General features: G+C 39.8%; 1 protein-coding gene across 2 annotated transcripts in view; it reads right to left on the bottom strand.

The window, feature by feature from the left end:
- Positions 1-16,213, bottom strand: part of Ppp3ca (protein phosphatase 3 catalytic subunit alpha) — a 278,454-nt gene that overhangs the window by 56,574 nt on the left and 205,667 nt on the right. For both annotated transcript variants that reach the window (XM_031375622.1, XM_031375623.1), the window contains exons 3-5: positions 11,636-11,760; positions 3,806-3,917; positions 2,198-2,343 (exon numbers count right to left, since the gene is read on the bottom strand). In XM_031375622.1, coding sequence (XP_031231482.1) covers positions 2,198-2,343; positions 3,806-3,917; positions 11,636-11,760 — 383 coding nt within the window. The remainder of the gene's footprint in view (positions 1-2,197; positions 2,344-3,805; positions 3,918-11,635; positions 11,761-16,213) is intronic.

Here is a 16,213-nt window from a genome sequence, read left to right as displayed (position 1 = left end):
TCCTTCTATCCATGAGAGGAAGAGTTGTACCTTGTCAGTTGCACCTTAATGACAGAGTGCCCAAGGACTTAAGCACTTGGCTTCCTGAGATCCACACAAACATTAATTTCATTGTACCAGATACTTATGACAGAGAAATATATTCATGACTGAATAGATTATTGCCTCGGTGCTGTGAATTCTACCTTTAAAAATTATTAGAGAGATAGTAAGTCATGGAAATTTTTATTTGTTTGAAAGTTCACATCTTGGGGCTGGAGAGATGGCTCAGCAGTTAAGAGCACTGCTCTTCCAGAGGTCCTGAGTTCAATTCCCAGCAACCACATGGTAGCTCACAACCATCTGTAATGGGATCTGATGCCCTCTTCTGGTGTGTCTGAAGACAGTGACAGTGTACTCACATACATGAAATAAATAAATCTTTAAATAAAATAAATAAAGTTCAAGTCTCTCTCTCTCCGACCTTAACAAAATAGTTCAATAGCTATATCCTTTCTATTTTTACCCACCCCGGAAACAATAAAAAGTTAATGAGTGAATTTTCATCACTTCCTTCTGTAAGGAGGATGCTGGATAAACTGTATCTTTCATTTAAAGCCACAACTGCAAGTACAACCTACACGCATGTCTGTGGTGCCCACCATTTGTTAACAGAACAACTCTGGCTGCCCGGATTGCTATATTTTCCATTTTTCCATTTCCCTGTTGTAATCAGTTATAATGTTACTAGTATATAAAGATGAATGATGGTTTGATTTCTTCACTAAACACAATGAAAAATACTACTTACTAAATTAAAATTAATTAAAGACAGCTTTCATAATTAGCCTGTATGTGCTGTTCAAAATACAAATTTGTACAGAAACATCTATGCTCAAAAAAACTAGAAATAAGTATCATTTATTCAGATGACATCATAGGATGCTTTGGAATGCACACCCACTGGTAGAATTTGAATTCTATATATGAGGAATCTTAAGGAAGCTTTTTCTTGAGCCAGATATTGTAAACTCACTGACATCAAGGTTACCGGACCACTTGGTTGAACCTGGAGTTTATTTATAACATACTAGACTCAAATAAATGCCAGATAAAATGCATCTTTCTAGCCAGACTTTGCCAACTCTCCATTTTAATAGTTGAAACAGAGCAATTCAGAATAATTCAAGCAACTTATTCTTTCTAAGATAACCGGAAAGAAGAGGATAAGGAGGTCAGAATCATTTCACCTTTCCTTCTGAGTTTGAAGAAGCACTGGGCATTTTCTTAAGTCTCTGACAGAAGGGGGAGGGGCATGAGTCAGTTTTTAGACATCAGTGATTCCTGCAGGAAAAGTGTAGCTGCAGCTTCTTAGCCTGAAAGCTTTATGGTGAGACTCATGCCCCAATTACAACGCGGCACATTCTGTGCACTAATACACACAAATGCCACGTTAAGGCAGCCACAAGAAAAGGTGCAGATGACAGAAGAAAATGTGTTCATTGTGCTGTCTTTGGGGGATCTGGGTATCAAACACACAGTGAGATTCATCTGATGCTCTCTCAGATATTTTCTTCCATTGCTGCAACTGGCAGAATTATAAACATAAAGACATAAAATTTAATGTCTATTATGCAGCACGGCTGTGTATTTGTGCACTGTTTTATGAAAAGGGTGCACTTCCTGATTTCATCCAAGTAATCCTCACACTGGGAAACAAGACTAACAGTGAACACCATGTAAAAGTATGCTTCTGAAAATGCCTACTGTTCTTTCACCCATTTATCCAATACAGTCAAAACAATATTATCTTTGCTATCGTTGGACGGTGACTTTAATATTTTATGTTGTAAGAACAACAACAACGGAAACTATCGTAATAAGTACATTTCAGAAATCAAGGTGTGAGATTTTCCTCCAAGGGCCAAGCAACTTCTAACATAGCATGAATATGAAATGGACTATCTGACAAAAGGAACATGAGCCTGCCTCCATGCTTTAGGGATCAAATACAGATATCTTTAATGACGTGTGCCAAGGGGCTAAGCCAAGCCCTGGTCCCTAAGCTAAAGGCTGGATACAAATCTTGGAGATGTGAGTGTATTCAGTTATGTTCATTGAATAGGATGAGAGCGGTTAGAGAGGCAAGGCAGTTAGTATCTTCCAGCGATTGCTGAAGGACAGAGAATGAGTAGACTTGGACAATAACAGAGCTTACTTTTCTGATGTCATCTAGAGTGTTAATCTCTGGAGACAAACCACCGTGTACACACAGGAATTGCTGGTTCATCAGCGCGGCCAGCGGAAGGCAGTCGAAAGCATCCATACAGGCGTCATAAACGCGTTCTGAATACTTTATTTTACCTTTGAAATGTAAAAAGCAAAAATTTACTTTCATGCCTTTATGACGAGAATCATTTCATTGAAATTGCTTTGTCTCTTTTTAATATTTTCTTTCCAGGATAATGTGAATGTGACACTCTAAAACAGAATCAATATGATCTCTAAGACTCATAGATTAACCTTAAAATACTATGTTTTTTTATTTCTGTCATTTATCCATATTGTTTAATTTTTATAATCTTTTGTCTAATAAATACAAACCTTTTTATTTATTTTGTGCATGTGTACACAAACACACACACATGCACACACACACACACACACACACACACACACACACACATGAGTAACAGAAAGGTTACTCATGAAGCTGGTTGGTATTCCCATAAGATTTTGTAGATATGCAATTGCCACGAAACTTTCGGAAGCCCTTTCTGCCTCGTAGTGTTCTGCTTTCTCCATACTGACTCACAGCTCATGTTTTTAGGAAAGTCTTTATGCTTCACTGAATATAAAACCAAATTACAGAGAGAAAAAGAATTAAAGTCTCAGTAAGCAATGGAGAAAACAGACAAAGGGAAAACAAAGCTTAAAGCATCCCCTCACCCGAGTTCAAGCATCCCCTCATCCGAGTTCAAGCATCCCCTCATCCGAGTTCCTATGTCTAAGGAAAGCATCAGTTTCCATTTTGTGTAATGTCCTAGAAGTCAGCTGACATCTATGGTGCTCCAAAAACAGAGGTGCAATTGCGGCCCTATTTCCTTTTCTTGACTGCAGTAAGATTCAAGTGTAAAAATCACTATTTTAACCACTAGTTTTATACTATGGCATACCTGAAAGTTGAGCTCAGATTAACAAGTCACTTGATAAAAAAAACACAACTAAAAATTACATTCTGGCTTGATCTGGTGCAAGCCCTTTGCAGACTAGCACAGCCACTGGGAATTCAAGAGTACAGGGCTTCTGTCATGTTCAGAAGGCATTGTTTTATTCTGAACTTCTCCGACTTCTGCCTCTTACAATTTTCTGCCCCTCTTCTGTCAAAGAGGAGGAATAGGTTCATGAGCTCTGTACTAACTGAGGCACTGTGGGCAGCTGATATCCTCCACGGGGAGGGATGAGTTAGTTTTCTTTAAGGGTGTGGGCCATGGTAAGTTGACTGTCCTACTGGATGGCCCCACACTTAGGAGTATATAAACAACGGAATTGGGGGAGATGGGAGAGAACCTTGGAGAGGTTAGAGAGGGGAGTGAAGACTAAATATGACCAAAATACATTGTATCGTATTCTCCAAGAACTATACAAATACATTTTAAAATAAATTATGTATTCTTAAACTTGCCCGTTTTTAGAAAGATGACATGAAATGTCACTTAAAGCTTTTGACCTTTATGCAGAGAATAATAACACAATCATATTTTTACGTATCCGTTTCCATGACGAGTTAGCCTATGAGGAAAGCTTCCCAGCATAGCATACTTACATTCCTGTTTAAACGTGAAATACTCCGTGAGGTGCCTACATTCATGATTGCCGCGAAGTAAAAACAGTGTTTTGGGGTAAAGAATTTTCAAGGCCCACAAATACAGCACACACTAGGGGGGAAAAAAAAAACAACAACATAAAATGAGCATCTTCTGTGATATTTGTGCATTTCATAAATTAACATGAAATCAACGTATCATCGTGGCTGCCATTCCCACCCGAGGAGGAGACTTGGAAGAAGACGGAACAGAATGTAAGGCATCACTTCCACTAACTCTCTGTCTTCTTGGCCTCTGCTCAATCTTCATTTTTAACCAGTTATACGTATTTACTTGCGTGTATATGTGAGAGTGTGTGTGTGTGTGTGTGTGTGTGCATGTGTGCATGTGTGTGTGTGTGCATGCACACATGTGTGGAGCTCAGCAGATAACATACTGGAGTCAGTTCTCCGCTTTCATCATGTGGGTGACTTGGACTCAGGTGGTCAGGTATGGCTGTAAGGGACTTCACCCACTGACACATGCTGCTGGCTCCTGTCCTTTATTTCACTGCCTTTGTAATACAGAGAAGATCCCTAATTTTTGTTTTATTTAAATTTATAATTAAACTGAACACACTCACTCACTGCTAATAAACAAGGAACACATTCTGGGTACCTTAAAACTCTCACGTTAGTGACTTGGACATTGACCATGATGGCTAGCTACACATGGACCAGGTCTGGGATAACTCTCCACTGACACAATCTTTTCAGAAGATTAAGTGTAAGGGAACAATCAAATATTAATACCAATATTATCTATCTGTAAGTGGCACTCATTAAGAATCCACACAGAGCAGCAAACGATTCTTTAAAAAATGAGTGTGGTCTCCTCTTTGCAAAGCTTGTGTTCCCAAAGTGAAGCCAAGGCAGGGACACCCCAGAAAAGTGGGACAGATCTGACTCCGATGATTAAGACACACATGAAAGTTACACTTTGCTCACCCGTCTTCTAACATACAGTGGGTAATCTTAAAGAGAAAGTTTTTATCAAATGTACCTGCTGGCTATCTGTGAAGAATATTTACCTGTAAGCTTCTGTGATAATCACAGAACTAATTATCAAAGTGTTGAAATAATAATGCTTAAACATACAGCCCAGGGGGTTGAGCAAATACTAATTAAGGAGACAAGTGTAGATTATAGCAATGTTCCAACAACATATCATCTTCAAATATGAAACAGTGATTGGAACAATAGCTGGGCATTAGTTTATGTATGAGTGAGTGAGTGTGTGTGTGTGTGTGTGTGTGTGTGTGTGTGCACATGAGTGTGTGCATGCACACTTGTGCACTTGCTTCATTGATTAATTTTCTAATTATAGTCCTTAGCTAAGGTTCATGTGATTAAGATATAAGCTTATCTGGAGAGCTGGCCAACTGTCCTCCATAAATGGTCTTGAAGCAGCATGATCCTCCGTGCATGCAAAGTTCCCTGCCATTTCAGTGATGGGCAAGGCCGCCTAATGAGTCCTTGCCATCTCAGTGATGGACGAGGCCGCCTAACGAGTCCTTGCTACGAATCTATTGTAGAACTACATTTCCTTGTTTAAATAAGGGGTGGTTAGATTATTCCAATTTGCCTCATGTTTCAGAGAAAGGATTTGTTAAGTGCCATGAATGTCAATGAGACAATTGTTACCAATTCAAAAGTTTGAAGATGGTCCCTTGTTGTATAGGTCATGTGTAAGTACATATATGTACTTGCATGTTGGGGCTTAAGCTAGAATGTCTACTTTGGTTATATAAAGGCCCTTTAAATAGTATACTATCAGGATTATCCTAGAAACAGCCTTCGCTAAAAGCTCTAACCTCCCTGGGCCTCATCAGTTCAGTATAAGTGGGACAGAAACCTGGCATCACTGTCTGCAGTTTGCACTGTTGGCTTTGTCTTAAATCCTTGGGTCAGAATCCTGTTCAACTCCACACATAGGCATGTTAATCCCTCCTGTCTGTGTAAGAGCAGTACTACCCAACCTATCCCAATTGCCTGCGTGGACGAAGGTACAAAGGTGGCAGTTATTGAGGCATCCCACTGTCCGGCTTTACCCTGTCCTGGGGTCCAGCCATAATCCTAAACCTGAAGTTAGACTGGCTCCTAGGAATGCCATGCCTTTGCCTCTGATGAGCTCACCCTCAAGTGGAGGCCATGTCTGTAGGGGAACTGGGTGGTTCTCTTAAGCAACAGAGCAACAGAGACTTGCAGAGCAAGCAACAGGAACACCTTGCAGAGCCAGATTTGATAGAATCCTCCCTTAAACTGGGAACTGCTTGCTGCTGCTAACCACCAGCCCCTCCCCCAGTTTTCCCTCTATTTAAACTTGAAACTCCTGCCAATACCCTCAAGACTGACTGGGGGTCCTGGAATCCCTTTCTTGTTCCTAATCTCCCCTGTGAGCTGTGTAGATTAGAAGTCTGGTTTTGGCCTTTAGATTCTAGAACACAGGCATTACTGAAATTCCTATCTTCAATGGGATAGGATTTATTTTTTTTTAACAATTCAGGTGAGAAAGCATAAAATCTATCCAATGCAGATATTTTTAAAGGTTTGATTGTAACTTAAATAACACTAGATGCATGTCTGTGCAACTCTGTACATTTATACACATGGATGCATGAAAACTGTTACATGGACCTTGAATCTGCAACATTCTCTCATGTTCCTTCCTGGTCAATAACTTTTTGAAAAATTTAACCAAAATTCTGACATCTCTAGATTCATTTTTTTTCCCAGAACAATTTATTTTAAGATAAGGCAATTATCTCTCCATCTAAAATCTAAACTGTATTTTGTAAGCACACTCAATTACCAGACTAGAGGAATCCTATCTTCAGACCCACATTTTCTTTTTGACAGCTGTTAAAGATCTTATTGTGATATTGGCCTGCGGCTTTTTAACTATGTACCTCTAGTCTTAATTACTATAATTCTTTCATAATTGAACCTAAAAAAAAATGTTCAAAATGTTCTGTGCTCAATGTTCCTAGTGTTCATATGTACACATTTAAAATGATGCACTATACACCTCCTTTATAGCTGTAAAATGAGCTATTTGGGATATGTTAACTCCATCTCTGCAGAATGAAAGGCAAGGAAAAAGAAGGAAAAAAGAAAAATAAACAAGAAAAAGAGAAAGAGAAAATAAGGAGAGGAGGGAAAAGGAAAAATAACTAAAATTTCCAAAATTTAGGCTCAAAGTATTCTAAAATGGGAGTAATTTTTTTCACATATCATTTCCTTTTCTCCTGGGGCAAGCATAAAATATCTTCCCAACACTAAATAAGACCATAAACACAGCCAGCATGGAAGAAATGGCACATTAAATGAAAGGGCAGGGGGGTAGACTGGCGAGTGGAGTCCTACCAGCTTTTACCCTCAACATCTGGAGGGACAGGGCTGCCAAGTGCAGCTCGGACATGCTCGCAACTGTTTTAAAAGTCATACAAAGTCCCAACACTCTGAAGAGGGGAAGGTCATTAACAAAACTATGACCTCAGATTCATTTTCAAGCACAGACTTGTAAACATCATCACAACCAAATGAAGCAAGAAAAATCAATGTCACCCAGATCAGGCCTGCTTATTTCTATGTTATTGGGTGACCCCTGTGAGTCAACTTTCCAGTGTCTGGGTCTGTGAAGGTACCATGTGACATGGACCTTTTTGCGTGGTAAGATGCAAACAGGCCGGACCAATCGCTCCAATCACTTGCCATTGCTACTGTTAACTAAACAAGTATTTGCAACTTCCAGTCAGCTACTCCATCTGAAAGTCTGCGTCGATTTCCATCGCAGACACAGCTTTCGCTATTTCATGACTCGTCCATAATCACACAGCACTACTGTCCTCTTTGCTTGGTTCACTCGTAATAACAGGGTAATAATTTACTAGGTAATTTAGGCTTTTAGATGAGCAGTCTTCTTGCAAATCTTCAGTATAATTCTTAAGGATTGCAAAGCACAACAAGAAGCAAGAAAGTCAAAAGGAGAATACTGTTTTAGCCGGATACTGATTTGCTCCCTGAACTGGTAACTCCTCAGGCCTCAAAACTTTACAATTTAAACTGATGCTTCTCTGTCGTGGATGGCTAAGCGCAGGCTACCACATGAACTTGGAAAGGATCCAAACTCCTGAAATATGGAATGTAACTTCTCCAAGACATCATTTGTCTGGTCTGACAAGCAGGCCATGAAGTAGCAGTCGAGTACCAGTGCCCTGTCAAGACCGCTAGCTACCGAGAGCAGTGGCCCTGTTTGTCACCTCTGTCATGTGTTCTACTGCGTGCTTGTTATTTTCAGGCAGCAGCACGGAATGCTGCCTGGCTTGCTGTGGTTCATTCTGGTCCATGAGTTCACAGCTAATAAACACAACAACTTCTCACACTTCAGTGTGCTGGAGGCCCAGGCTGACGTCTGGATGCGGGCAGAGTAGGAGAGGCCAGCTCCCTGCAAACTCAAGGCACTGCACTGCAGGATGCTTGCCTAAAGTCTAATGAAGCAAGCTCAAGGAAACAGCTGTGCATGACTCTGTTTGCAGACTCTGGACTTTGCCGAGGGTCTGTAGAGAAACGCACCCAGCTGTGGACCTAAATATACACATAGGCTTGATCAAAGAGATTAGGTAGGGTAACGCAATCATCAGAAGGAGAAAGGTTTGTTGTAAGACAAATTATGGCTGGGAACAAAATTGCGCCTTTCGTGGCTTCTCACAAGCTGGCTCATTTAGGGGCTCATCCTGTAGGGAATGATTTCTAATGGCAAAGGAGAGAGAGTTGGGTTGCTGGGATGAGAAAGAGGACTGCAGACATGAGCCGTCTGTGAGCCTGCAACTGGAGTTAGGAACGGCCATTAGGGTCTGTTCTTCAAAGCTGATATGTTAGGAAGTAAACGTAGGCATCCCTCTTGAGTGAGAGGATAACCTTAGAAGAATACCTGCAGTGTAACTCCAGGCTATGGACACAAATCCAAAATACCTTGAAACCTGATAGGGTAGCACACACTGGAAAACTACACTCTATCTATCTACCTATCTATCTATCTACCTACCTACCTACCTACCTACCTACCTACCTACCTATCTATCTATCTATCTATCTATCTATCTATTTTTAGTTTTTTGATTTTATACATCCAGACCACAGTTTCCTCTCTCTTTACTCTTCTCAGTCCCCCCACCCTTTGCAGGCCCTCTCTTTTCCCTCCCCTCACCCCCTCATCCCCATCCCCCGCCAAATCCACTTCTCCTCTATTTCCCTTCAGAAAAGAGCAGACCTCCCAGGGATATCCGAAGCCAACAATCTCATAACTCACAGAGTATATTGTATATCTAATGATTAAATCTCAAAAGATGAGAGCATGTGTATCCATGGGAACACATGTGTAAATGTATAGGACTGAGGACAAGCCTCTAGGTTATGGTACATGTTTATTTCTTCAGGTATACTGTGACCAGGGTTTGGGACAGAGGAAAGAGTCCAGTCATGGAATCCTAAACGCCTGGTGTCAACATCCTATGAAAAGAAGTTCCTTACAGAACCCTTCCAAAACTGAGAGGGATGAATGGGGTCCCATTGACAACACTTACTCCATGATAGAGACCTTAGAGTGCTTCCAATACACGAGCGGTCCTCAACCTTCCTAATCCTGTGACCTCTTAACACAGCATGTTGTGGTGACTCCTGTACTGTAATTCTGTTACTGTTATGAATTGTAATGTAAATATGTGATATGCAGATGATCTTAGGCAGCCCTTACGAAAAGGTACCTGCACCCTCAAAGGGATCGCAACCCACAGGTTGACCGTTGATACACGTGCTTGCTCTCTTTCAATGTGCTGATCAATCACAGCTACTGCAAAGACACTCACTGGTCACAGTCAGATCAAAATGGATCATATTGAAGCAATTCTTCCTTCTTGTGTGTTTGCAGCAAGCTCACGGGCCTGTGCTCTGTTTAACTGAGCCATTTTTGAAGATGGAGTTTTGATAACTGCCTCTCAGAATTCTGTAATGTTCTGTGAGACCTACATTCAACCTGGCAGGGCATTTAGATGGGTGTCTTAAGCTTTATATAAGTTTTAAATTTCAAAATGAACATAAGAGACAAAATATTGTAACTTTGTTACTTCAAATATCTAGAATGACTACATATCTTCAAAAAGAAACCTTCTAAGGAGCAAGTCGGTGATTTCTCTTTTTAAGCTTTTTAAAAATAAAGCTCTAAACAGACTCTAATTAGTAGACATTTGGAATACTTCAAATGGTTTGAAGCTACTGATACAGGAGCTAGTGTATGTGAGGTCCTGCTTCAATTCCCAGCAGGGAAGAAAGAAAAATCAGAGTGAAAAATGACAAAACAAACAAACAAACAAAACAACAACAACAACAAAATACCTGAGCCCAGGACAGCCAACTACCCCAGGGTTTGGATCTACTTAGATTTTCTTTTCTTTTTCTTTTTTATGAGATATTTTCTTTATTTACATTTCAAATGTTATCCCCTTTCCTGGTTTCCCCTCCAAAAACCCTCTATCCCATCCCCCCTCCCCCTGCTCACCAACCCACCCACTCCCACTTCCCTGTCCTGGCATTCCCCTACACTGGGACATCGAGACCATTTAGATTTTCATAGTCATATTTCCTTGTCGATACATAGACTTCTACAGAACAAGGATATATTTTATATTTCTTCACAGTCTGAATCACAGTGCATATGTACCTGTTTGTCCATAAAGAATACTAGAATTTGTTGATGTCTATTTACAAAAGCATATATATATATATTATACATATGTACACACATATATGTATATAGATATAAACACATAGAGAGGGAGAGTAGGAGAAGGGAGAGGAAGAGGGGGAAAGGAGAGGGGTAGGGAGAGGAAGAGGGTGAAAGAGAAAGAGGGAGAGAGAGGGAGAGAAAGAGGGAAAGAGGGAGGGAGGGAGTAGGGGGAGAGGCAGAGTTTCAATTGCAGGTAACAGAATACCCCAACTCTTCAATTGGTATGTTTGAGGTTGACATTAACATTAAATATCTTTTTAGTAAATCTAATATTATACTTTAACATATCACTTTAATAATGATTGTGGGTATATAGTGTGAAGAGTCAGTAACATTGGCTTACTGCATAATAACCGTTCATTTAATTTTTGGTGTTTTTTGCATTTTGTTTGTTTTGTCTAAGAGGACATATCAACTGCTATCTATATTCTAACTTCAATTTTTTCTCTTATAGAAATCATGCTTTCCTAATATTTAAGTGTTGGGCTCTTCCTCAGACATTGTAGTAGGCGCCAGAGTACAAGAGGGCATTCCTTTTCTTTGGCTAGTGAAGAGCCTCTGCTCAATGGTTGTCTTTGTTGTTTTGATTAATGACTTTGACAAATGACCCAGTTAGATGACAGGTGCCCTGATATAGCAGCTGCCAATGTCCGCACACAGATACACAAGTTCTCTAAATCCATTACTGAAAGTGACTTACAGTCTTACAACCATAAGGCATGGGTATGCAAACTCAAGCCCACCTATGCTATCAACTTGGTTCGTATCATTCACTTTTTTTTGGCCAATTTTCAAAAAAACATAAGATACACAAAAGACAAAATCTTACCATTTCTTTGACATCGCTCTACATAAAAAGCACATAGGAGAATGAGAGGCCATTTATCTCAATAAATGTATTAAAATTGATTGTTTTGGGTTCTGGATTTCTGGAAGGCATTTATGTCTCTTCCTTACTAAGATATCAGTGGCCCACGACCATCTAAGAGAAAACTATGTATACTTACTTCGATACTGAAGTACCCTCTGTCAACATAGTCCCCTAAGAAGAGGTAGCGAGTGTTGGCAGGAGACCCTCCCACTTCAAAGAGCTTCATCAGGTCAAAGAATTGTCCATGGATGTCCCCACAAACTGAAAGACAAAATATATTTGATGGTAATATTAGTTAATGTGTCTGAATTGTATAATAAAATTTGCAGAGCAGGAAACGGAGATGGAAAAGCCAAGTCCTTTGCTGAAGATGCCGAAGTTGGTAGAATACCTTGTTCTAGCATTCAGGTCTCCTAATTCACAATTTCACTGGGAAGATGGTGGTCTTAAGAACAGGAGTGACTGATGTTGTCATGCATTTAACAATTTCACATAAAATCCTATTAAGGAAAGTATTTTTCCAAGTTATTTCTACCATTGTCATGGGATAGAATTTTATCATAGAGGTTAAGAAAGAAGGGAAAGACGAGGCCAGTGATCTGAAACAAGGTTTGTATGATCAAGGTGTGAATCCATACTCAGTAGCCATTATTGCTTCAAAAAAAATTGTGTGTGTAAGAAGTATTATGTTTTGCTAGATTTAATATGAAATAGAGAAATTTAAATTCTAAAAGAATGTTTTTGTAAGATGTATTATCAATTGTCAAGACTCTTTTCTAAAGTATATCTGAGGAACTCTAGTTGCATAAAAATCACTAGGAACTGATATTTCCTAAATTTTTCATTTTTAAGCTAAAAATTTTGAAAGAATCTGGCTTTCCCTTTACTTAGTATTTATTATTTTTATAACTGTTGAGATCCTCAAAAAAGAACACCATTACTCTGTTTTCAGGAGGAGACACGCACACAGGTTATGTAGTTTGACAAGGTCACTGCCAAAAATGAATAATTGGTGCTTAAATTCAGATTCATTTGATTAAAAACTTTTCTTCTCAACCACCATCTGTTTTTATGTACATGCATATATTATTCATTGTTTTGAAACACATTATGCTTAAATAATAGACATCATGTGGATGTCTCTTCATAGAATGACAGATCAGAGCAATTGTTTCTTAACACACTGTATGCTTTAATCAAAAGCAAGTTACTTAGCTCTGCTGAAGCTCACTATTCAGCAGGCATAGACTTACATTCATACTACACAATCCATTGATGAGACAACTGGAAATCAATACATGAAATTTAAGTGATTTGTACAACCTTATTTTCCACCATGAACAGATACTGACTAGGAAACAGGTAAAGGTAGGCAAGGTTTTGGAATGTCTGTGTTTGAAACTCTTGGTCTACTAAAATGATGCACATAATAGAAACCTGTGAGTGTTTGGGACACCTTTCCAACATTCCACTTTAGCCTCTCCCCTTCCTTTAGCAAGAGTCAATTATTACAAACGTACTTGTCACTTCCTGAAATTATGTCTCATTTTAGGTTACTTAGAGGCACATTTTTATTCTTATGATTGTATCTTTTACAACTGGATCTTCCTTGGGAAGAACTGGGGAACCTGGGCTGAGGGGAACCTGGGCTGAGGGGAACCTGGGCTGAGGCTGAGCGCATCATGTTCTTCTTAGGATAATGTGATTTCAAGAACAAAGAAAGAAAGAGTAGAGTACTTTGGTTCGAATGCTGCCAGGCAAAGAAAGCTGGCTCGGGGACACGGACTGCCATAGGTCCATGGAAAGGTACTTAAACAGCTCTGCAAACCTAAGGGTTTGCAACCTCTTCCACTCAGGAGGTTGCTGCAAGGAGATCTTAATCCAAAGCCTGCCAGGGCAATGAGTGAGATCCTGTCTGGAAACAAAACAAAAGGGGAAAAGCAGTGGGAAGAGAGCTATAGCTCAAAAATAAAAAAAACCATTAAAATAAAGCTTGAATCTTAAAAGCTTAATTGACTCATGTTTTACTATAATGTTTAAAAGGCAAGGCTAAAACTCATTAGCTAACAAGGAATAAGGATCCTACTGATTTTCATTACTGTGTAGATGGTGTTGTAACTTACACAAGCACTGAGCTTTCTCAAGTTGGAAGGGCTTTTATACCTGTTATGTATGTTTCAATCCAGAACTCAAAAGGAAGACAGGTTTTGTCTAGAAAGTGTATGTCCGCATGTCTGTTATTAAACCTGAGCAGTAAAGCAAGAAACACTATTGAATGTCAATGCCTGTGATACCAATATCTCTATTCTGTCTGGCTACTGCTTCTGTTTGTATGGTGAGTCCCCATCAGGGCATGAGGGTTGGTTACTGGAAAAGATTCAGAGAAAAAATGAAACTACATGACAGGGTAAGGCAGGCTCCAAACATTATTTCTAACTTTCATGGCATTGACAAATTTAATCGTCACCATAAGCTGTTATTCAACTATCCCCAAACCCAAATACACCCATGAGAACCACAAAAGGAAATGTGGAACCACACTTGCTGGCATGGACCCCTGACCACCAAGTCCCAACCCCTGCTGTGCTCCTCAGATCAGAATAGCCTTCAGCAAGTTACTCAAGGTCTATGAATCACAAGATATGTACATATAAAATATTGTGACACAGGCTTCATTTCTTACAAAAAGATTGTTTGTGTGATTAACCATGTTAATATTGGTACAGGAGGCCTAGGAGTGTCTGCATTTTGGTATGAACCTGACAAATGTAACACCAAGAACTGTTTCCAAATGGCTATATCTGGAATGTCAAGATCTCTGGCTGAAGGGATTTTCCTGGTTGGAGCTGGAAGGAAGGCCTCTGGACACATCCCAAAGCATTTGCCATCTCTCCTCTCACACCCTTCCTATCCTCTCTTGGTTACATTTCCATGGCAATTCCTCACCATGGTTGAAAATTTCTGAGTAAATGGTTGCACTTCACCACGTCAGAGATGGAAATACCAGGATATTCACTGAGGCTGTGGACCCCAGGTTAGAAAAGAAGAGCCTGCTATCATCTGACACAACTGTAGCAGTTAGGAAACTAGCAAGAAAATCCATGATGAGCAGGGTTGGGAAATGGATGATTGGGTAAAGAGCTTTCCACATAAGTATGCAGTCCTCAGTCTGGATCCCCAGAAACCACGTAAAAGAGGCGAGTTGTGGTAGCTAGCATCTCTAATCCCAGTGCTTCTACATGAGATTAGAGGTTGAGATAGGAGAATTCCCAGAAGCTCAGAGGCCAGCAAGCCCTGTATATGCAATGGCAAAACCAGAGACCATATCTCAGGCTGGAAAGTGAGGGTAGACATCTAAGGTTGCCATTCATTTGATCAGTACCATGCCTGCTATGGCTTGTTCCTGCTTGCATTGACACATTGATACACACCCACACAGAGGTACATGATGAGAAAACAAATTATAATAGGTGATGAAAAAGTTCTGGACTATTCAAAAATTATAAACTTCTTTTGTTCATATCTAGAAGCATTATTATCCTGAATGTAAGTTTATATAATATAAAATTAAGCTCTTTTTATTCTCTAATTGCGATTTAAAAGACTACCACAACTATTGGATCATGATGACTTAAAAAAAGAGGGAATAATTATTTACAAACCAAACATTAAAAACCCAGCACCTGGACATACGCTCACTTCCGTGATTTTTCACATTGTCACCAACTTTACCTCATAACACCATACCACACTGTTACAGAGACAGCCACTTATGACAACCATCAGCGATGAAAACAACTTGCACATATAATTACAACTAAAATGTTGAAGCCCAACCAAAGAAAACAGAAACTCAAATAAAGCATGCCCAAGAAACAGAGGCTTTTTATAAGGACGTTTAAGAATTTTCAAGAGCACTTAAGATATTTTTTAAGCCAGTTTTTCCCCCTCAGGTTTTCCTACTGCCTACTTTGCACGTCATATGCTTAAAGTCTTTCCAGACTATCTTACATAAAGGAGTGTCTCTCTACGCCCATCCTTCAACCTCTTGCTGGTTTGTAGTCTCTTCACAGTGTTTATCAATGTCAGTAATTATCTGCCTGCCTTATTTCTTTTCTATTTCTCCCCAGTCTTTGCCCCAGTGGATTAGATCTTCTGCTAGAATGGGTAGCAGGTACCCCTGCTCACTGCATGGCCAGGAGCCACAGTAGTTGACTATACCCAGAAGGCACATAGGCACTTGTCAATGGACCTGGGCCAAGCTTCATTTGGAAATCCATTAGGAAGCCTGAGAATTTCTCTGAGATGCCTTGGGGTTGGTAGACATGACAATGATTTTGTGGAGTTTGTCTCAGTGGAAGACCAAGCCTTCAACCACTCTACATGGAATCTGTCAAGAGTAGAGCCAAGTTCAGGATTTGAAAGCATCTTAGGGTACCTACCTCACCTGGCTCCATCAGAATCTCCCAAGATGTAACGTTAGTAACAAGCTCATGGATGATCCTTCTCTAGTCCACAGAGAATACCTTTGAACATCAGTTTTAGCTGCCACTGTGTACGTTGGTGTGGCTTGGCTCACAGCGGTTATACTTAGGTAGAAGTCAACATTGGAAAGTAAACTCTTTCGGGTTCCCTCCAGTTTGGCATGAGATTAGAATTTTATTATTATCTGAATTAATCATAATGAAGTAATGAGTTGATAGAGTCAGAGGAA

Source organism: Mastomys coucha, unplaced genomic scaffold, assembly GCF_008632895.1.
Source record: "Mastomys coucha isolate ucsf_1 unplaced genomic scaffold, UCSF_Mcou_1 pScaffold16, whole genome shotgun sequence".
Taxonomy (NCBI): domain Eukaryota; kingdom Metazoa; phylum Chordata; class Mammalia; order Rodentia; family Muridae; genus Mastomys; species Mastomys coucha.
The sequence above is the reverse complement of the archived record's forward strand: the minus strand, read 5'-3'. Positions and strand labels throughout refer to the sequence as shown.